Source organism: Lissotriton helveticus, chromosome 11, assembly GCF_964261635.1.
Source record: "Lissotriton helveticus chromosome 11, aLisHel1.1, whole genome shotgun sequence".
NCBI classification, from domain to species: Eukaryota; Metazoa; Chordata; class Amphibia; order Caudata; family Salamandridae; genus Lissotriton; species Lissotriton helveticus.
This window is the reverse complement of record NC_136072.1, coordinates 599,945,228-599,968,389: the sequence shown is the minus strand read 5'-3', so window position 1 is coordinate 599,968,389 and position 23,162 is coordinate 599,945,228. Positions and strand designations below refer to the sequence as shown.

The 23,162-nt window shown below is 47.4% G+C and overlaps 1 protein-coding gene across 11 annotated transcripts in view; it reads left to right on the top strand.

The window, feature by feature from the left end:
* The window catches only part of TFDP2 (transcription factor Dp-2), a 626,881-nt gene that overhangs the window by 464,832 nt on the left and 138,887 nt on the right, over nucleotides 1-23,162 (top strand). For all 11 annotated transcript variants that reach the window (XM_078666407.1, XM_078666406.1, XM_078666405.1 and 8 more), the window contains one exon: nucleotides 20,817-20,885. In XM_078666407.1, the coding sequence (XP_078522533.1) occupies nucleotides 20,817-20,885 (69 nt within the window). The remainder of the gene's footprint in view (nucleotides 1-20,816; nucleotides 20,886-23,162) is intronic.

Genomic DNA, 23,162 nt, shown 5'->3' with positions numbered 1-23,162 from the left:
CGTGATAGACACTGCAGTGTAACTCGCTTCTATTTCAGTTATATTAGAACATTGGGATTTTGGGAACTCCATTGAAGACCAGGGAGTGGCAAAGGGCCCAAAAATGGCTGGCAGAGGTTGCTAGTACAATATTTCAGTGTTGTAATGTTGTTTCTGTTTTTACAGAACAGTCTGTTCTCAGGGGTGGGTTATAGCATACATGTAAACTCCCTTTCGCTTGTTTTAAGCCCTCGCATGGGGATCTGGCCTTTAATGCTGGTAGAGGGCATTTAATGACCAGTAGGTTTAGCCCTCTGCATTGGACTGTTTTGCTACAGTAAATGAATCGTTTAGGTTTTAATTAATTTTATTTACTTCCTAGTTGTAGACTCTGTACTGAGCCTTTGTAGCACAGTCTGCATTGACTGTCTGCTACAGAGTAAAATTAGTCGCCGCTCAATGCTGAAGGGAATCCTTACGAAACAATAGTTTATTTTTAGTTCATCTTCGTTGTACCATTGTTGGTGGCTAGATGTTCAATCAGGGACTGGGTGTGCCCCGGTGAGAATGCCGCCGCCCGACACGTGTTCCACTGTTTGTGAAGCAAGAGTTAGCGTCAAGGGTCTCGTGTTTGTCTGTTCCTGGATGTTGCATGACAGAATTCATAGGATTTCTAGTTCCATGCATGAGCTCCTCATCCAGTCCAAGTGTTTTTTCTTTCACTCTGAAATTTGTAGCGCTGTTTATTCCAATATAACATCTGGAGCACGAGTCCAAGAAAACAAAGAAAAAAACCTAAACTGAATGAGCCAGGGGCGGATGAACCTGCGAAGCTCTAGTCTAGAGGGTTCTCCAAAGTCGGTCTTGGAGGGTCGGATCCATGCCAGATTTCTAGCATATCCCCATTTAGATAAATTAAGTTATCTAAAAAATCCGGCATGAATCCGACCCTCCAAGACTGGCTTTAAATAACCATAGTCTAGATAGGGTGACCAACCGTCCGTAAATTTCACGGACAGTCCGTATTTTTGGCCGTCTGTCCGTTGTCCGTGAAGGATTCTTTAACGGACGCCATTTGTCCGTAATTTTAACAGGGCACCGGTTGCCCCACCCGAAAGCCGCCACAGCTTGCACCCACCCCCTTCTTCACTTCGATGCTGCAGCAAAGCTCCTCAGATACTCAGCAGCATTGGAGAGGCACAGCGGGATGGCAACCCTCACACCTCCAGCCCTTGATGACCTGTTAAGAGGTGCTTCGAAGGTGACTGAGAGGGAGGGGCTGCAGGTTTAGGAGCAGCGACATCTATTCACATGCAAACAGCCCTGAATGCATCATTGCTATTTAGAGGGGGGCTCGCACATTCCATTTCTGCCCAGGGCCCCAAACATCCTAGACTCGGCCAGATTACACCCCTGATTACACCGAGGCAGCATGTGCTTCTCTTCACCGAGCTTAATTACTGTCACTAAATTGTAAGCAAACCTCGGTTCTTTAAACATGCAGTCTATAATGTAATACAATAAAGAAATGGCACAATCGCACCCACACTGATTAACAAAGTATGGAGGACAACCAGTTCTCTTAGAGTATCTCCTGTAAGTACAGTACATCACAGTAGTGGATGGCATTTTGGACAGAGAGCCTGTCTTCTCGTTGTCTTGTGCAGGAGGGGGCGAGGAGCCCAAGATGATACTAGAATACTGCATGCCCACCCCTGTGCCCACCCTGGTGGATCCTGTTCCCTCTCCTGTGATGACTCCTGCCCGCCCCTCAGTGATGGCTCCTGCCCCCCCATGTGGTGGCTCCAGTCCACCCCCTGCCTGTGATGGCTCCTGTCCCCCATGTTGTGGCTCCAGTCCACCCCCGCCTGTGATGGCTCTTGTCCCCCCCCAGTGGTGGACCCTGTCTCCGCCCTGGGTGGCTTCTGTCCCAGTCCTGGAACGGCCCCTGCAGCGAGGGTGAAGTTCTTGATGGGCCTCTTCTCAAAAGGGCTCAGCTCAAAATTAATATGGAAAGGTAGGCGAGTAAGTAAGTGAAGGGATGGGTGAATGGCTGGATGAATTAGTGAAAGGGTGAATGGATGAATGAAAGATTGAATAAATGGATAATGAGAGAGGATGGATGGATTGATGAGTGAGGGGAAGGATGGAGAGAAAATGTAAATAGCTGGATGTATGGGTGGAAGGGTAGCTGGATGATGGATGAGGGGAAGGATGATGGATGAGGAGAAGGATGGATGGATGGATAGATGGATGGATGGATGGAGGGGAAGGATAAATGGATGGGATGGATGGATGGGTGAGGGAAAGGATGGATGATGGATGAAAGGAAGGATGGATGAGGGGAAGGATGGATGGATGAGGGGAAGGATGGATGGATGAGGGGATGGATGGATGAGGGGAAGGATGGATGAGGGGATGGATGGAGGGGAAGAATGGATGGAGGGGAAGGATGGATGGATGAGGGGAAGGATGGATGGATGAGGGGAAGGATACATGGATGGGATGGGTGAGGGGAAGGAAGGATGATGGATGAAAGGAAGGATGGATGAGGGGAAGGATGGATGGATGAGGGGAAGGATGGATGGATGAGGGGATGGATGGAGGGGAAGGATGGATGGATGGGTGGGTGAAAGGATGGATGGATGATGAGGGGAAGGATGGATGATGAGGGGAAGGATGGATGATGAGGGGAAGGATGGATGGATGGATGATGAGGGGAAGGATGGATGGATGATGAGGGGGTGGGTGAAAGGATGGATGATGAGGGGAAGGGTGGATGGATGATAAGGGGAAGGATGGATGGATGATGAGGGGGTGGGTGAAAGGATGGATGGATGGATGGATGATGAGGGGATCGATGATGAGGGGGTGGGTGAAAGGATGATGGATGGATGGATGATGAGGGAAAAGGATGGATGGATGATGAGGGAAAAGGATGGATGGATGATGAGGGGATGGATGGATGGATGGATGATGAGGGGAAGGACGGATGGATGGATGATGGGTGGGTGAAAGGATGGATGGATGATGAGTGGGTGGGTGAAAGGATGGATGAGTGGGTGGGTGAATGGTGGGTGGGTGAAAGGATGGATCAGTGGATTGGATGGGTGGTGGGTGAAAGGATGGATGAGTGGGTGGGTGGATGGTGGGTGGGTGGATGGTTGGGTGGATGATGGGTGGGTGGGTGAATGAGTGAAATGATGGATTGATTGATAAGTGCAAGGGTGAATGAATGGACGTATGAGTGAAAGGGTGGATGTATGGGTGAAAGGATGGATGGATGGATGGATGATGAGGGGAAGGATGGATGATGAGGGGAAGGATGGATGGATGATGAGGGGAAGGATGGATGGATGGATGGATGGATGATGAGGGGGTGGGTGAAAGGATGGATGATGAGGGGAAGGGTGGATGGATGATGAGGGGAAGGGTGGATGGATGGATGATGAGGGGGTGGGTGAAAGGATGGATGGATGGATAATGAGGGGATCGATGATGGGGGTGGGTGAAAGGATGGATGGATGATGAGGGGAAGGATGGATGGATGATGAGGGGAAGGATGGATGGATGGATGATGAGTGGGTGGGTAGAAGGATGGATGGATGGATGATGAGGGAAAAGGATGGATGGATGATGAGGGAAAGGGATGGATGGATGATGAGGGGATGGATGGATGGATGATGAGGGGGAAGGACGGATGGATGATGGGTGGGTGGGTGAAAGGATGGATGAGTGGGTGGGTGGATGGTGGGTGGGTGAAAGGATGGATCAGTGGATTGGATGGTGGGTGGGTGAAAGGATGGATGAGTGGGTGGGTGGATGGTGGGTGGGTGGATGGTTGGGTGGATGATGGGTGGGTGGGTGGATGAGTGAAATGATGGATGGATTGATAAGTGCAAGGGTGAATGAATGGACGTATGAGTGAAAGGGTGGATGCAAGGATGGATGAGTGAGTGAAAGGGAGGGTAGATGGACAAAAGGATGAATAGATATGTGAAGCAGTGAAATGATAGATGGATGAGTGATAGGGTCAATGGGTGGATTCATGAGTGGATGAGTGGATGGATGGATGGGTGGGTGGATGGATGGCTGGAAGGAAGGATGGCTAAGTGAAAGGGTCGATGGAGAGAGAAAGGGAGGATGGATGGATGACTAAAAGAGTAGATGGGTGGAAGGATTAGTAAGTGAAAGGATGGCTGGATTGGTGAAAGGGTAAATGGCTGAATGGATGAGTGAATGGATGGGATGAAGAGTGGATGGATAAGTGTACCGATGGATAGGGTGAAAGGGTGGATGGATGGATGGATGGATGGATAATGGAGAGTGAAAGGATGGATGAGGGGATGGATGAAGGGATGGATGAGTGAAATGACAGATGGAAGGATACATGATGGATAGGTTTGCAAATGGTTGAATATGTTTGGAAATGGCTGGGCTTACTTATATACTATTGCGCAACCTCTGATGTGTCTGTAAAACGTACCTATTGTCCTGAAGTTTTGTCCTGAATTTTGACCTCCTGTCCTGAATTTGTGTCCTGAATTTTGACCCTTTGTCCTGAATTTTTACACTCACCGTCCTGAATTTGCACCAATGCCAGTTGGTCACCCTAAGTCTAGAAATCCAATAGTGGCTTTCAAAGAACGTAAATACTCAGCTTTACAATGGATCTTAATGAAGTGTGACATACAAGTAGAATAGTCTAAGATCTTTTTCTTTAGAAAAATTATGTTTAGACTCGTAGTTTGACTTCATTTACTGTTCATGCTTGTATCATCTTGTATTCAGGGTCACTGGAATTGTGCGATTTTACGGCCAAGGTGTTTTCCTCGTAATTATGGATTAGTCACATTTGCCACATTATCCATAATCTGCAAACATGCTCAAATGGATACAAACGCATCAACACATTCTGCCGCACAGTTGACGGCCCTTTCCAAAGATTGACTGGTCAACTTTCTGTTGCTTATTTGAGTGTTGAACTGGTACTAATGAAGTAAAAACTTTGGCCAGACAGTTTAAACGTGTAAAAATAACGAACAAAGGAAGTTATACTTTAACAAAACATGTTCCATTACACTGCATAATTTACCTTTTATTGCTGCATAATGTAATCAACACTGCTGGATAATTTGGTCCTCGCCTGCCTCATAATTTGAGTGGTCCAATTTATATTTCCTAATGATATGTATTGGATGATGCTGCTGAATATGTGATTCCATACTTTCTTTTTATCTCAACTTCCTATTTTTGGCTACCCTTTTTGGATTGTGTGAAATATAGTGCCTTTATGTACATGCACCTTAAAGTGATTGCAGGGCTTAACAGACGGTTAGCTGTATCACAAGACTGGTTGCACAAAGTGGTTGCAAATTGCAAACAATCTTTTTGCCAGTGGCGGATCCTACGCTAAGGTGGAGGAGTGTCGCTCCCACTGCTCTGTGAGCAGTAGTTAAAGAAAGCTAAAATGATAATAACAAGAGTTATCATTTTAGTTTTCATTTCCTGGTGTGGGTTGGGGCGGGGCTAGACTGCCATAGCGGGGCGGGGAAGGAGCGGTTTGCCCACTCCAAGGTGTGCAGTGGCACTTTGACGCCCTCTTGGGCCGACCAAACCGTCATGCGTACTGTGCATGTTGGTCTGCACCCAAGCTGAATTGCAGCCTGGGTGCAGAACATGCCCCAGGCCCCCATTCCCTCCCTGAGCGCCGATCCAGGGTGCTCAGTCCAATCACAGCGGTGCATTGCAGCGTTGTGATTGGCTAGGGGAGTCAGGAGCCTCGGTGCTTCCTGTTCCTGCGTCCTGGAGTGAAAGGCGGCGGCGAGTGGACCAAGAGGGGGCAGCCAGCCATGTGGCCGCCCTGAAAGTGTGTGTTTTTTTCATTTACAATCCTCCCCCACCTCACTCCCCTGGTAAATAGCGGCCGCCACTCCTATTTGCAACATGTCTTTCATTTTGCAATACAACCTAGTCGACCTATAAACTAATAGGTTGCATTGCAAAATATCCAGTCAAATGGGATCATAGAATTACCTGCCTAATCAATATTAATTAGGCGCGTCACTAATTTCAGTTCCCTGTAATTGGCTACATATGCAGAAATGATGATGGCCTACAAAGAACAGCAGACCACCATACGTTTGCATTCCCAAATGTGAGTTCTTTTTTTTAATAGCCCATTTTTATTTAATTTTTTTAACGAAACCAGTGCTGCTTAAAAAAAAAAGTTTTCCCCTTGGGAAATTCATCTGTAGGAGAAAGCAGTGATGACCTGGTTTGTTTCTTACTCCCCTCAAGGCTGCCAACGTCATTCATACAGAGGAAGATTCCCCTTTGTGAATCTGTTACCACCACCTTTGAAGTGTCGGTAACTGGTCAGTGGTTTGAGACCGTAATTGCGGTCGCTAGCCAGTCGTCCCTTCAAGACTGATTCAGAATTAGGAAGTAATGCCCCTTTCACTCCCATTCCTAATTGCATTTCAGAATAGGTCAGCTAATCCATTTTGCATGCCAAAAATACTTTGCTGCGTGGTAATTAGATTTAGTACATAGTAAAACAAGCATTTGCAATGCAATAGGTCTCGCATTTACTCAAGTTTAAGCTATTGGCATTGTAAATGGCAATACTTTTTATTTATTTTTTAAAAACCAAAACTTAAATAGAAAGCATTGTCATTTACAATGCCAGTAGCTCAAACTTGCGTAAATGCCAGACCTATTGCATTGCAAATGCTTGTTTTACCTAGCCATGTTGGAGGGTGCAGTACCATATGTGGCCAAAAGAGGTCCAATGAGCCCTCTTTTGGCCACATATAGTACTGCACCCTGCAAAGTTGGAGCAATGTTTTTTACCTAGCCATGTTATAGGGTGCAGTACCATATGTGGCCATAAAAAGTCCCATGGAACCTCTTGGCCACATATGGTACTGCACCCTGCAGTAGATCTAGTATATACACCCTACCCATAATGCACTGCTTGCAAGACAGTGCCACAAGTACATTCAAATAGCTACATCCATATATAAAATTAGTAGCTTTGAAATATGACAAAATAATTATTATATTAATTCTGGATTAAGTTCTACTCTGTGTGGAGCTGATAAAGGGAAATTAATAGAAAGTCTCATAAAAATGTGAGATGTGCTAGTGAGTAAAGTAACTACTGTCAACCTTACAAAGGACTTAGCTTGTGTTCTGTCTGTAAATCCTTTAAGAAAGCAGTGCTCCGAGGCTGTAATTAAAACTTAGGGAGTAACAACACATATACCAGGAATTGTCCTCATGGGAGGTTGCAAGAAGAGACAAGGCAATACTAAGGAGGAACTACTAAGCCTATTGACCAATGATAAGCCACTGTTTACAAAGTACAGGAGCCAATTAAAAAAATGGGGCAAAACATTTAGTTTTGTTTTTATTTGCAGTCAAATTATTATATTTGCTTTGTACTAAGGCCAATGGTATAAAAAACCAACACCAACAGCTCTAACTTTAACAAATTCGAGACCTATTGTATTGGAAATGCGATCGGTCTTGCATTAGTTGGAGTTGGAGTTACTGGCATTATAAATGCCAATTTTTTGTATCTAGACATGTTGCAGGGTGCAGTACCATATGTGGCCAAAAGAGGTCCCAGAGAACCTCTTTCGGCCACATTTGGTACTCCACCCTGCAGAAGATATGGTAAATCCACCCTACCCATAATGCATTGCATGCAAGACAGTACCACAAATATATTCTACTGGGTATGTCCATATATAAAATTTGTAGCTTTGAAATATGACAAAAGAATTAATTCCCGATTAGGTTCTACTCTGTCTGGAGCTGATGAAGGAAAATTAATAGACAGTCTCATATAAATGTGAGATGTTCTTGTGAGTGAAGTAAGCACTGCCAGCCTTGCTAGGACTAAGTGTGTGTCCTGTCTGAATCCTTTTAAGAAAATAGTCCCTTGAGGCTGTAATTAAGACCTGGGATTAACAACACATGTAACAGGGGGTGTCCTCATGGGAGGTTACAAGAAGAGACAAGGAAGTTACTAAGGAGGGACTACTAAGCCTATTGCCCACTGAAAAGCCACCATTTACAAAGGACATGGACAGGAGCCAATTAAAAAGATGGGCGGACCTTTATGCACATATCCTGAATACAGCTTGTCTCGAAGAGACAGCGCAAGCGCAGCCTAGGCGAGACCTAAAAACAGTGCAGACTAGCACAGATTGGGGGTGGTAGGGCGGGGGTGAGGGGGATGCGGTAAAGGGGGGGAAAACGTACCCCCTCGCAGACTCTCTCCTCATCATCCTCCCTCTGCTCCGTAATAGGAAGCACCCAGGTTTCCAGGCTCCCGCGTTGTGATTGGTTTGAGCGCCGTGGTTCGGTGCTCAGCCTCGGAATAGAAGCCTGGCTGGGCATGCTCTCCACCCAGGCTGTAGCCTAGGTGGAGAACATGCAAAGTATGCATGACTATTTGCTAGCCAGAGAGGGCCGGTCAATCAGTCATTGCACACTCACAGAGTGCCCACCTCTCCTCCCCCTGCTCTGAGAGCAGAGCAGCCCCACTCACCCCTCAAAGACGCCGCAGAAGAAACAAATAAAATGATAATAACAAGTTATTATCCTTTTATTTTCCCTTTATTTCCACTGCTTAAAGCAGGGGGGCGATGCTTCTCCGCCTTAGCGGAGGAGATGCCACTGGTAAAAAAAACATTTTGCTGCCCAAGCCTTGTCAGTTTGTAAATCACAGAGTTTGCGACCACATAATGACTTAGTTCATTTGTCTTGATGATCTCTCATTTATGAGGCCTAAATTCTGTTGTTTTTCCATTTTTTTCCATATATGTCTGTTTAAAGTACAGTTGTAACTTTTGTATATTTTCATACCTCTAACTTTGCCGTGCTAAGCTTGGAAATGTCCTATTACTTACCGGTAATCTTCATTACTCCGGGTCCCGTAGTCCTCGACACCTTCATATTTACAAGTGGAGATGATCATCTCCTGACAGAAAAAAACAAGTGGAATGCTGGGATACTAATACTGCCCCTCCCCCCGGGAGTACATAAGCAGTACTTACCCAGCAGCCCTCCTGTACTAACAAGCCCAGACAGGAAGGCCGGCCGCCCGGGAGGGAGGGAGGGTCGTATGAAGGTGTCGAGGACTACGGGACCCGGAGTAATGAAGATTACCGGTAAGTAATAGGACATTACCCCCAGGTCCCTCCGTCCTCGACACCTTCATATTTACAAGTGGAGAATACCAAAGCAGAAAACCCGCCTTCCGCACGCACAAGCACACCCAGGAAACCACAACAAAGCAACCACCCAAGGGAGCACCGAGGAGGAAAGGAAGACCGCAGGAAACAGCCGGCCCGCAACCCAGAACAGGACAGCAGGGACAAGGACCGGAGACAAAGAAAAAAGGTCAGGGCTCCAAAGAAAGGAGGCCGCCAACCCGAGAAACCGGCAACCGGGACCCGGACCAGGACACCAAGACCAGCCAAAACAACCCACCGGAGAAGACCGCCAAGGACAGAACCAGCCGGAAGGCACACAGGGCCAGGCAGACCCACCAGGAAGACGAGACAACCCAGAAGAAAGCCAAAGAAAGAAACGGCCAACAGAGCGCAGGCACAAACACCCAGCCCAAAAAGGACTCGAGCCCAAGAGACCCGAGGAGGAAAACCCAGCCGAGGAGGCCCAGGAAGCAACAAGAACCCAGGAGCCGACCAGGATCGAGAACCCGACCCAAAAGACAGGGAAGGGGAAGAACCCCAGAACCCAGCCGAAAGCCCACCAAACAAGGAGAGGCCAACAAGACCGGAAACGACCACAAGCCCAGAAAACCCCAACCCCAAAGGGATCGAACACAACGCAGGAGGGGAGCACAGAGCAACTGGGAAACCCCAGCAGCCGCCCAACGGGGCAGAGAGGGCAGCACAAAGAAGGCACCCAAACGACACAGGACCGCCCAGGAACCCCACACCCAGGCCAGGCAAGCAGCAAGGGCAGGAGCAGCGGGAAAAAGAAAGCCCAGGGAGCACAGCACCCAGACCAGAACCACAAGGACCCAACCCAGCAACGCCAGAGAGGAGCCAAGCAAACCTCAAAAAAGAGGCCAACAAACGCCAACAGAACCGGGAAGCCAGGAACAGAGCCAAGCAACCCGACCGCGCAGGAGGAACAGCAGGCCCAAGCAAACCCCAGAAGGAGAGCAGAGGACCAAGCAGCAGGGAACCACAGACAACCCGCAGCCAGGAGAGAGGGACCCGCAGAGGTACGAGCACCACAGAACAGCACCTCAACCAGAGAGGGAGAAGCACCCAAACAGACCCACACCGGGAAGAAAGCCCGGGAAAGCAAGGAGCGAGCCAGTACCACAGAACCAGGAAAGCACCCGGAAACGGCCGGCAACAAACCCCCCGAGCAGGCCGAAAAGGGACCGCACAGCCCGAAAAACCCCAGGAGGCACAGACCAAGGCCACACACAACCAGCAAGAAGCCGGCAGAACCAGAGCCCCAGAACCCCACACAGGCCCACAACACCGGGAAAACAAGCCCGGGAAGAGAACCAACAGCAGGAGAAGGCCCAGAAGGAACCACCAGGAAGCAGCCCCAACGCAGAACACCCGGCCAGGACCCAAAGGGAGACCAGCAAGGAAGCAGAGCCCAAAAAGGAGCCCAACATGCAGGAGCGGCACGCCCCAGCCAAAACCTCAGCCAGGCACCCACCAAGGGAACCAGACGAGACCAGAACAACCCAGGGAGCAAACGCCCCCGCGAGTAGAAGGACCAAGAAGCCAACAGCACCCAGCAGCCCCAGGAGGCCAGGCAGGAACCAACCTGGCCTGACCAAGCACAACCACCGAGCCGACAGCGAAGCGCGGGGACAGCACACCAACCCGGAGAACAAGAGGCACGACAGGAACACGCAGCCTCCAGGAGGCCCCAGCCAGGAACAAACCACGGCAGGCACTACGGCAGAAACAGGAGGGGCGGCCAGGAAACAACATAACCAAGCCAAAGGCAAGCACAGGGAGAGCCACCGCAGAAGCAGCCAGGCCAAGCCCACAGAAAAGGCCCCCGGACAATACCAGAAGCCCCAGGCCGGAGCAAAGGGAAGGCCACAGCACCAGGAAGACCCAGGCAGGTGCCCCCACCAGGCACCACGCCCGAGAACAGGCGCAGGCAGGGAGGAACAGAACAGCCACACCCAAGGCAGCACAAGCCACCCAAGCGCAGGCAGAGGGTACAGAGCACCCCAAAGAACCACCGGCACAACACCGGCAAGCACCCACGAGAGGAACCAGGCGCAGCCCACGGGACGGGAGGAACAGGGCCAGGAACCAGGAGCCCCAATGGTCGACCAACCCCACAGAGGCCAGGAAGGGAAGAACCAGGACCCCCAAGCGGAGCAGACGGCCACAACAGCCAGCCCGCAGCGGAGGCAAGACCACCGAGGGAGCACGGCAGGTCAACCGGAACCAGGGGAGCCCACAGGCCCCCCCATTTCTCCCCCGCAGCGGCTCAAGGAGCAGGAACACCGACTCACCACCAGGCGGGGCAGGGAGCCCGAAGCAGAAGGGGAACAGGACGCAACCCAACAGGCCGCCGCAGAAGAAAAGAGAAGCGACTCCGACATAAGAGCAGCAGAGGGCAAGGCGCAAGCAAGCAGGCAGGAAAACCCCAACAACACAGGGAAACCCACGAGTAAGCAAAGGCGGAGCCAGCGAAAAAAAGAACCAGCCACCACAGAGGCGACCGGAACCCACGCCAACCCGAGGCAGGCCACAAACAGAAAGGGCGAAAGCCCACAGAGACGCCAAGAGCAGAGGCACCCCCCGAATAAGAGACCCAAAGGGAACAGACCCATGGAACGCCCACCACCCGAGAACAGCAAGAACCAAGGCAGCAGGAAACCCCAAAAAGGGGAGACAGCACAGTGCCCGAACGCAAGCCCCGGCACCCCCAGGAGGCACCGACCCAGGAACAAGACACACACCAGAAGGTACGCCTCACAGCACCCCAGGACCGGCACCAGCAGGCCAACAGAGGACCCACCAACACCGGACAACACGACAGCAGAGGCCGGACTTAAACCCACGGGCCAAGAGCGTCAGCCAAACCAGAGGCGCAGAAACCCCAGGGCACACACCAACGCCGCACAGGCCACCGGAGAACTGACAGAGGGCAAAGTGACAACCAGCACAGCAAAAAGGACGTGCCAGGCAAAGGCGGAGGCTTCCAAGGCGGGGCAAAGCGCAGCAGAACCGCCAGTGAGGGGCCCACAACACAGCATGAAAGGCGCCCATACCCAGCCGCAGCGGAACAGAGGCAGGGAAGGAACAAAGGGACGCCCCACACACAGCGCCATGCGGGCAACCAGAGCCACAAAGCGGGGGGGCTGAAAAACATGCCGGGGGGTGGCCAGCACATCCCAGAGAGGAGGCTGCAAGAAGGGGCGAACATACAAAAAAGCCTCACGTACACATAAAAGGTCCGCAAAGACCTGTCAAAGATGCGGGCGCTCGCCAGCCTGCGAAGCTGTGTCAGCCCGGGCTGACACAAACGACGGGGGGGGGGGGTGCCGAAGCCCCGTGAACTCAATGGGGTATGCGCGCCCGCACAGTGCCCCATTCAGAACATGCACAGAGCAAAGCACCTAGTATTACACAAAGTAAACACCGTGCACCCCCCAGAGGGAACCCCAAGACACAGCAACATATCTGAAAAATGCATCAGTACCGCCACATCTCAAATATGTTAATGTCTCAAAACACGATCAACGTGTGCGTCTCACTTCCAGGAGCTCCCCGAAACATGTTACGTCAGCGCTCTCCCATCTCTGAAGCAGGCCCATGGTAGCACAGGTCGGAGCAGCTACACACCCCAGAGCCGGAACAGCTGTGGACCACACAAGGAAGGAATCCGCACGTAGGGCACAGAGAGAGAGCAAAAAACACCGCAAAGCGGGACTCACCCGGAGCATCACGAACAAGGCCCCCACTCAAACAGCCGGCTCCGGAATCCAAACATCTAGCGCAGCGCGTCTCCCACCCGGCCAAGCTCGGGGAGACGCCCACAGCGACCCGGAAGCAACCGGGAGGCGGCGCACCAGCCGCAAAGGGCCGGTAAGAATCCGGAACACCGGCCAGGAAGAAGTCATGCCTCCCAGCAAGCCCGGCAGGCCGGGAGGCAGACACACCAGGAAACATCACCCCTGCCCGCGAAGCCAGGCAGCCTGGCAGGGGGAGCAGAGAAGAACCTGCACGCCACCCCAGCCCTGCAGGAGAAGGTGCAGCAACATCAACAGCAAACATCAGTCCATTCTGTCGAAGACAGAAAAAAAGAACAGGAGGGCTGCTGGGTAAGTACTGCTTATGTACTACCGGGGGGAGGGGCAGTATTAGTATCCCAGCATTCCTCTTGTTTTTTTCTGTCAGGAGATGATCATCTCCACTTGTAAATATGAAGGTGTCGAGGACGGAGGGACCTGGGGGTAATAACTCCCACTTGTTGTAAAGCGTTCTGATGCTCTTTGGCCTTGTATGTACTATATTACAATGCTGCATAAATAAATCGTCACTTGCAGCAGCGCCCCATTCTCTCACTCAGTTTCACTGTCATCTTTACACATGCACCAACCCCCCCCCAACCCTCCCCTCCAACCAGCCACCCTTGCCATCTACTCAGTCTACCTGCCAATTGCTTTTCCCTCCTGTCAGCTTTGAAACAAAAATTGGCTCAGTAGCAGAGCTGTTTTGACAGACCAATTACCCCACCTGGCGCGCATCCCTGCATTGGTCACATGGATCGTCTTATCCATTTTACCTGGAATAATAGCGGTCTGTGCACAGCACTTCCAGGAAGCAATGCTCTTGCGAGATAATTGAATTCAAACACTGTATGTATTATTCACATAGTGTTTTTTACAGCAAAAAGTACCCAGAGTTTAAGATGGTTGAATTAACTTGTGGCACACTATTTGGTAGCCATCATTCCAAGGCGAAAAGCTTGTGCCTGGTTTTAGTGGACATGCTTATAATGTTTTCTAATGCCCAAAAAATAACAATCGAGGCAGACTAATTATCAAATTAAATGTGGGAGACTGTAGTAAGTTATGAGAAAGGAAGTGACAACACACCTCTTAACAGATTATGTTACTGCAAAGGGGTCGATTTTACATCTTATTTCAGTTATATGTTTTTATTAGCCTGGGCAGCGTTCTGTCCTTTTAGCTGGATATGAAGTTATTACTACATCTCATGCGCTGGGCTTGCTTCTTGTTTTTTTTTTTTAATTTTAAGTCTTAACATTGAAACCCAGCTCCCACGTTCTTTGTACACTGAGTGAGTGAAACACTCAACTGCCAAGATACAGAGATGATCAGTCAGCCTTTCATCATGTCAAGGTCGATGAAGTGAGTACTCGTAGCTACCAAAAGGCAGCCTATCTTCTGTCGAGGGCCACTGGAATTATGCGATTGTGCCCGCTCCGCGGTTTTCACATAATTATGGATCTGCCACATAAGCCATCATCTGCTACATAATCTGGTGGTTGTAACAAATAGTTTCTAGCTCAAATGGTTAAAAAGCTACTGAAATCGCAGTGACACGTGTTGCTGCACAGTGGGAAGTCCTTTGTAAAGGTTGACTGGTCACCTTTCTGTTGTTTATTGCTATGGCTGTGTTAAACTGAGGTGCAACCTATGCCAAGAGACTGTTAAATGACAATATAATGCAGTAATATTAACAGAAAATGTGCTGCATAGCGCCACATAATTTGTTTTTTCGTGACGCATAATTTTGTCAATCCTGCCACATAATTTGCCCCGCTCCTGCTACATAATTCCAGTGTCCCTGCCTTCAGTCACACTTTAACAGGCATGGCTTTAAATCCAAAAGCATTTTGCATACGTGGATCTTTACGTTCAATGCATTTAATAGTGAAAAGTGGTATGTTATGTACCAGAATTCGGAGTGATGTTTGTTGAGACGAGAGTACGTACTGCAGTACAGCGCCACACGTGGTTACTTGATTAGAGCGCACTCAGAAAATGGGCCACGTTAAGCGCTTTGGAAAATATCGCTCGGATGAATCGTTAACTAAAGCTGAGGATTTTGTTTCCCTTGCTTGAATTTTTTATGACTCTAGTCGGACACAATACCAACTACAGGCCTATCTCTCTTCTTCCCCTGTTTGGCAAAGTAATGGAAGCAGCAGTGAACCAGCAACTATCAACCTATCTCGAAAAAAATAATCTACTGGACTCATCCCAATCAGGCTTCCGGTCTTATCACAGTACTGAGACAGCCCTAGTACAGATAGTTGGCAACATTAGGCTCTCCCTAGATACCAGACAATCGGCCATCCTCATCCTGCTTGACTTGTTGGCGGCTTTCGACACCATCTCACACGACATTCTTTTAGAATGTCTAAGAGAGTTTGGTGTTGAGGGCCTGGCTCTGAAATGGCTAAAAAGCTACCTAGCGAAAAGGACTACAACGGTACAAATAGGGGATTTCTGCTCCAAGAGCCTAATCATTGATAAGGGTGTTCCTAAGGGATCCCTTTTAAGTCCAACACTCTTCAACCTTTACGTAGCACCGCTTGCCAAAATGATCAGAGACCATGGCTTCGGTACAATCTCCTATGCTGACGACACGCAATTGCTGATCACTCTTGACGCTGACCCAACTGACACACAGCGCAGATTTATACAATGCTTGACATCAGTAAACAAATGGATGTCAACAAATCATCTGCTCCTCAACGCGAGCAAAACAGAGATCATGCTCTTTGGAAACGCACTTAACATATGGTCCGCAGAATGGTGGCCTCCCTCACTTGGACCATGCCCATTGCTCAAAACAACAGTTCGTAACCTGGGAGTCATCATGAACAACAAATTGTCCATGAAGGACCATATCAACTCCCTGGTCCATACTAGTTACGGACAAATGTGCTTTTTGAAAAAAGTCTTTAAATGGACCCCCCTCATTGCTAGGCTGCCACTAGTACAAGGCCTAATCATCAAACTATTAGATTATGGCAATGCACTGTTTGCATCCATTAATGAAAGACTTCTCTCTAAACTGCAAGTGCTTCAAAACTCTGCAGCAAGATTGGTCCTTAATCTCCCTTCCCGATCACCATCAGCCCCCAGTTTTAGGACCCTCCATTGACTGCCGATAAAAAAGAGAGTTTCTTTTAAATTATGTTGCCTCACCCACAAAACTTTGAACAACCAGGGACCTATCTATTTGGCAAATAAACTGGTTAAATATCAGACAAGACGCCCCCTTCGCTCATCCAATAAGCACCTCTTGAACATCCCCATGGTACGCATGGTAAAAAATGGGGATAGGTCTTTCTCCAAAATTGCCCCGGAGCTATGGAACTTATTGCCGATGCAACTCCGCCAGGAGACGAACCATAAAAAATGTCATAAAGATCTCAAGTCATGGCTATTCTAACTCTGTCTCTCCCCTCTAGTTACTGTTGTTGGCAAAAGCGCTATGAGACCTAAGGGTGAAATATGCGCTCAAGAAAGGTCTGTTACTACTACTACTACTACTACTACTACAATAACGCGTTTCCTTCTAATCAGTTGTAATCAACCAGAATCGGGTGCAGATCTTTGAAACTGGGACCAGAAGATATATGATCACCTTCTTAATGCACGAATATCGGAAGAACGGTGCAAGGAAAGGGTAAACGATGGCCGGGTCCCTCTACAGGGCGTTAGTTTAAAAGGTGACCTCTGTGGTGTCATTTTCAGATTAGAGGATGCTAGACAAGCTCCATTATAAGTGTAAATGTTACCTTTGCGAAATGTTAGGGGAGGGATACAAGGTCACACTCCTGCTGTGCTCACATACTAGTGGATGCAGTTCCGCCTTTCATGGCCTCGCCCGCGCCTAAGGCGACGCTGTCACCTCTCTATACATAGTAAGGGGACGCCATCCACTGGCATCTGTCTTTGATTTCTAACTTGGTTTGTTGTTTACATTTGAAATCTTTATATTGCTTTCCTTTTTTTCATTCGGGCTTTCATGTTGTTTGACACAAGTGAACGCTGCATCCCACACGCTTCCCTAATCTTGGCCTTATGAGAATCTGAGGTGTCCAGAAGCCAGTGGTGGCTCCTCCACTAAGGCGGAGAAGCGTCGTCCCACTGCCAGGAGCAGCAAAGAAAGGAAAAAAATAAAATTGTTAATAATGGAATGTTATAATCATTTTATTTTTTCCCTCCTGCTGCAGCAGTGTGTGAGGGGGCGAGGTGGAGCTGCAGGACAGCAGGGGACGAGTGGTAGGCACTTGTGCGTAATGACGGTTTAATCGTCTCTGTCGGAACGCCCAAAACAGTCATGCGCAATACCCTGTTCTCCATGCAGGCTGCATTACAGCCTGCATGGAGAACATACCCACCCCTCCAGCCACTGGCTGAGCACCGTGTCAAGGAGCTCAGACCAATCACAACGTTCCATTGGAGCGTTGTGATTTGCTTAGGGGTGGGAACTTGGCTGCCTGCTTTTTGTTCCGACCTGGAGTCAGACACAGGAGAGAAGACGTGGGACCCAGCAGCGGCAAGGTAAGTTTTATTTATTTATTTATTTTAAAGCATCCCGCAAGCCCGCGAGCGAGCCATGCCGGCCGCCCCTGCCATAAGCGAGCAGGAAATGCAAGGCATTATTAGATCACATGAACGCAGAGAAACAGCTGGGCGACTGCACTCTTGTGTGCATCTACCACACATGCCCCTCCTAGTTTCCATATTTTCTACATGCATGGCAAGTCCTAGGACGGATTTCTTGCTGAAAAATTCATAACTGGTCGCAGGGCCGGTGTTAGTGTTCGTAGTAATCATTTTTCGCGCCCCCTCACCCCATGACTGCCTCCTCGGATTCTCCCACTACCACCAGGCAAAAGGGTCCTTCATCTCTCCAACCATACATTATTGCTAAACACAGCCCCCTCTGAGGTCAGCGCTCAAGCTACAGCTGGCCCTGACTTGTCGTGAGCTCTCTGGTGATCTATCTTTCATTAGTCTTTTCTTTTTTTTGTTCTCACAAAATCCTTCCTTACGAAATTGTTTTTCTTTGAATGATTCTGACCAGGGCAATGAATATGGTTTGCAATGTCACTTACTAGAACGGAACAGTATAGTGTGTATACTTGTTAACGACTCTCCCTACAACTTTGTTCTACAGGAAGCTTAAACACCTAAATGTTGACCTCCAAAAAGGTTCTGTCAGAAGTAGTTGCCTGCCTCAATTACATTCAGTGAACTTCATAATGATTTCAGTACTGCAGTTGTTCTTTAGACTAGTAGAGCATTCTCGAAAGATAGTATTTTCCAAGCCACCATCCTGGTCATTCTTGGGATTTCCGATGAATCACAGAACATTGGCCTGGTGTACCTCTAAATTATGCAGTGACCGAGTTCTCAGGTGTGTGTCAAGGATAACTCCTGCATATGATGCACCTCAGTCCACTGAATATGTTGATCCTTTCGCGTGGAAGGAGTTTGGTGTTCACATCTCAGCACCCAAAACACGTTGAGCTCATTCTTCTGTGGTTGAGGGACTGAGTATACAAGAACGTGAGAAGATAACTTAGTGGAAAGACATTCCTCTACATACTCCTCCAGAAGACCCATGACACATTGAGTGGTAGTTAGGAGGCTTCTCAAGACAGACTCTTCCTCTGGCTTGCTGGTTGGTTTAAATACACTGCACCAGAGGACTCATCTTTGCTCAATTGCATCACACAGTGAAGACTTAGCAGAGATGTAGATACTGAAACCCATATCAGGTAATGGTGACCCTGAAGTGAGCACTTTGTTTTGGTTTCCTTCATATGTCACTGAAAGAGGTCTAATGCCAACACCTTAGGAACACTAGATAGTTTAGTGCAAGAGCCTTGTACTTGGTTAGGCAGTTTGTCTGGCGTCCCGCTGGTCTGGTGCATCAACTAAAAGAACCTGTGATTAGCGGTCTTGAATACAAACAGGACCGGTCCTTTGTTCCTTCACTGGTCGATACTCAGATGGATATTATCAGTACCAAGAAATTGTGTGGGATGCAAGCTATCACTTTACAAATAAAACTGTCAAAATGTTGTATATTTTATGATGGTGTCTCAGTGACGTCAAGTTCCTGAGACTCCCCATTTCTATTCCTAGGTATAACTTTAATGAATCATTGGGTTCTAGTCATTGAAGTCTTCAGAAGACTCTGAAGGAGGCCGCCAAACTCTCATGCTCGGCTTTCTGAAATGGCCTAGGCCAGTTGTTCTGAGCCTGTGATCTATGGACCGCTGACTTCTTGCAGCACCTACTCAGGGGGTCTGCAACTGTTTAAAAAAATAAGGAATGCTAGCAGATTAATAAAGTATATACACATAGCAAAGTAAAATGTAAAAGTAAAAATTTGAAAAAAAAGTCTCTAAATGAGAAGGAATTTGCCATTGAAGGCTAACAGTTAAGCTGATATCCTTAGCTTGATTAGCGGGAGCATCAGAAGTATGGTACACACTAGAATGGCCAAATGGTGGTCTCAATTGAAGCACTGGTATGCTCAAGACAGTATGTATTAGGAGCAAAAAAGACAAAGTGCTATGCTAGAGTTTAGCATATCGCTGTGTTCTTAGAAATAAAACCACATTTTGAAAGGCTTCAGCCTTCCTAGTAACATTAAAATTGCGGTTTTTGTATCCATTTGTGTTTGTGAATTAAATTAAATATTTAATGATTTGTATTTATATGATATACTTTTTTCTATAGTTGTGTGTATGTTTTTTGAGGTTCACATACCAGAAATTATTTATACTGGGATACCGGCCTTTCAGTAGTTATACTCTTGGGAGTCCACAGAAGTCAAAAGGTTAAGAACCACAAGCCTAGGCAATATATGAGTGGTATACACAACATATACATACATAATTGAAAGAATATCTATTCATGTAACTCCAATATACCACCCAGTGCCTTTTCCTATTCCTGCTTTTTCTCTTCCATCATTTATTCCAGCCTGCCACCCATATGTTAAAAAACACTAATTCGAACAATCTTATTTTACAGTCGTTAAAGCTTCTGAATTTCACCAAAATTGAAATCTCTTCCATTTCTTTGAATTTTCCTACCATTGGTTAACTGACAAGTAGTCTATTTTGTCTTGCAACAGTCTAACTCATGCTTTGGCAAAAATCAAAAACACAAATAAACAAATACCCTTGTCCATTTTCTTTTGTTGGTATTTAACACTGGACTGGATGTTGAATTTGAATACCATAAGTGTTTGTATATATTTTCATCCATCACTCCAGATGCAGATTGCCTGCTCATATTTTCAACATCCTCCCTTGGTTATTAAGTAAAGTGTGCTTTTCTATATATGAAACTATCTAAACCCATTCGTCATAATTGTTGTTCATCTTCAAAATGTCGGCCCTATCCAAAATGGCTGCTTCTATCGTGTGACATGTGGTTGTTCATTGTGGAGCTAATTATATAATTTTAAAAGTTCTTGATTGTGAAAAGGCAGTGGAAAGCTGCCCAAAGTATAAGCACATTCCTTTGTAGGCAATCCAAGTGAAATCGCACTGGTCTGTTTTAGAGTGGCTAGTATAAATCAATTAAGAAATAGCCCCCACATTTTTAGAAATGCCACAGAATGTCTGGCTTATCATCAAGTATATAGGCTACATCAGTCCGATTAATAGGCCACTACGAAAGGGTTGTGGCTGCCAAGCAGATATATAGGATAAACTAGAAGCACATTTTTTGATCAGTGCCCTGATTTTTATGTTTCAGTGTTTGCTTTTGTATTTTCTCTTCAAAGGTGGAGAAACAAAAACGAATGGAACGAATAAAACAGAAACGAGCTCAACTACAGGAGTTACTACTACAGGTAAACCATTTATGGTTAAAAAAATATTTTTATTTGCTATCATTTCCCCCTCCAATTACCTTTGCTTTAGACCTCCGTTCAAGAATGGGCTAAGTATCCATCCTTCTGTCTACTCAACTGTACCCGTAGTACAAGAGCTGGTACTGTTATCTATCATGTTTTTTTGTTGTGTCTCCTAATTGAGCCAATTCCTTTGAGATCCTCTGAACACAGAGTGCTTAATCTGAAAAATGCAACTATTTTCATGCTTCTAAGAAGAATTAACACTGTGCTTTGTTAATGATGAGTTGGTGGCGTAGCTGCAGCTGTATTATACATGGATTTCTTTCTGATGGATTCCTCTAACTGTAGATTCCCCACTGTTGGAATATTCCCAGGCTCCAGAGTGTTGTGGCAGAATTCTTCAGCAAAGCTCCTGTGCACTGACAGGTAGTGCCTTGTAGCTCAACAGTGACCCCATATCACCTGGAAGTGACAGAGCAGAGGTGCATGTACCCCTGCACTGCTCGTTGATGTCCCAACTTTGTTGTCTTCTGACCACTTCGAAATTCGTTCTACTACAGTGTGCTTGGTAAGATGTCTCTCATGAAAACGACAGGATTCAAGCAGTGCTGAATGTGTATGTGGGGGTCTCTAATAGATAGTCTTCGGTCACAACTCGAAGTCGTACGATAAACGTTGCTTCATACATCTGAAGGCGATCCAGGAGCAAGAGGCAAAACTCCATGTTGCTGAAACAGTTTAAACATAAGTTCCACTCCCCGGCCAAAGTCATAGCTTGGCTTGTGATCTAGTTTAAGAGACCGGTTCCATGCAAAGCACCGCGTTCCCACTCGATTTCTTCCAGAAAATCAAAGTAGAAAGCTCGCTATACAAGAAAACCAAGGGGGACTCAAACCCATCCTGCCACTCAATATCAGATGAGAAGGCACTAGGGCGTTAATCAAAAGATCATACTTCAAAAGTATCTTCTCACTCTGTCCTGTTCTGCATCTGGTCCCAGTGACCCCCCGAAATCTCAACACAGCAGCAAATAGTGGCCTTCAAGATGGCTGTGCTGCAATTCTTGCGGCTCCCTCCTGTACATATTCTGGCTCCACGAAGCTACAGGGGACTCTAGTTAGACTTCTGCCGACGGAACCTCCCCTGACACCAACTGACCTCTTTGTACCCACTCCTTTGTCAGCACAGATGCTGACTTCACTAGAAGCAGCCCTGGACCAAAGTCTAATGCCGGTCTCGGCCCCCCCTGAACCAACGTTGCCCGCCTCAGGTATGTGTCGTGCCATAAAATTTTAAAAAGCATAGGCAATCATTATTCAGCCAACCTCTAGCCCTTGTCCTTTGATGCCAGTAATATCAGGAACTGGAAGCTTTATTCAGATCTGACCCTGGTGCAGTTCCAGGTATCCAAAATGATCTGTGCAATACCTATGATAATAAAGAGGTGTACCACTTGCCCCTTCCTCATTATTCTGATGAAGGCCACTATCTTTTTTTTAGAATGTCAGTAGCCTAGATGCATCCCTAGAGGATGAGTTGGCCTCACCACCTGAACCATCAATTAAAGAAAGTGCCTCTTTCGCAGTAGTAGTGTGAAGGGCAGCAGAAGTGCTAGACTTGCAGTAGCCTACTCTTGAAAGTAAGGCAAATGTATTAACTGAGATCCTTCAACAAATTCTGACTCCGTCTTAGCAGCTATTGCCATTCACAGGCTCTCTTACACACACACTTATGGCCCTTTTGTCTAAGTCATGCTCATGTCCTCAAGTCAGTTGACCTGTAGCCAGATGCTATAGACCGGCTCCCAATGATCTAGAGTTTTTGACAAAACATTCTTTGTCAACTTCCTGGTCATCCAGGCATCAACAAGTATATTTAATCCTAATGCCTTTCAACCAGAGAGTGAAAGCGTATTGGTGCCTTTGGAAAGAAAATATTCACCTCAACTAGCTTAGCTTTAAGTTCCTTTGATGCAGTGTGCCACCTGAGCAGGTACACCTATTCTTTATGGGATATTACCAGCAAGATCTCGCCTGCCGCCCGAAAGACCTCAGAACCTTGCTGGCTCAAATGATGCAAGAGGGACAGGATGTGGCAAAATATGTCTTCTCTGTTGACTTAGACAGTACATACTGTATAGGTAGATATATTGGTGCCATTGTCGTTCTCAGAAGGCATCCCAGGATGAAATCAACTGGCTCCATAGATGTTGTCCAAACGTCTTTGATGGCCATGCCCCTTGATGGCTCAAGATTCTTCGAAGAAAAAGCTGAT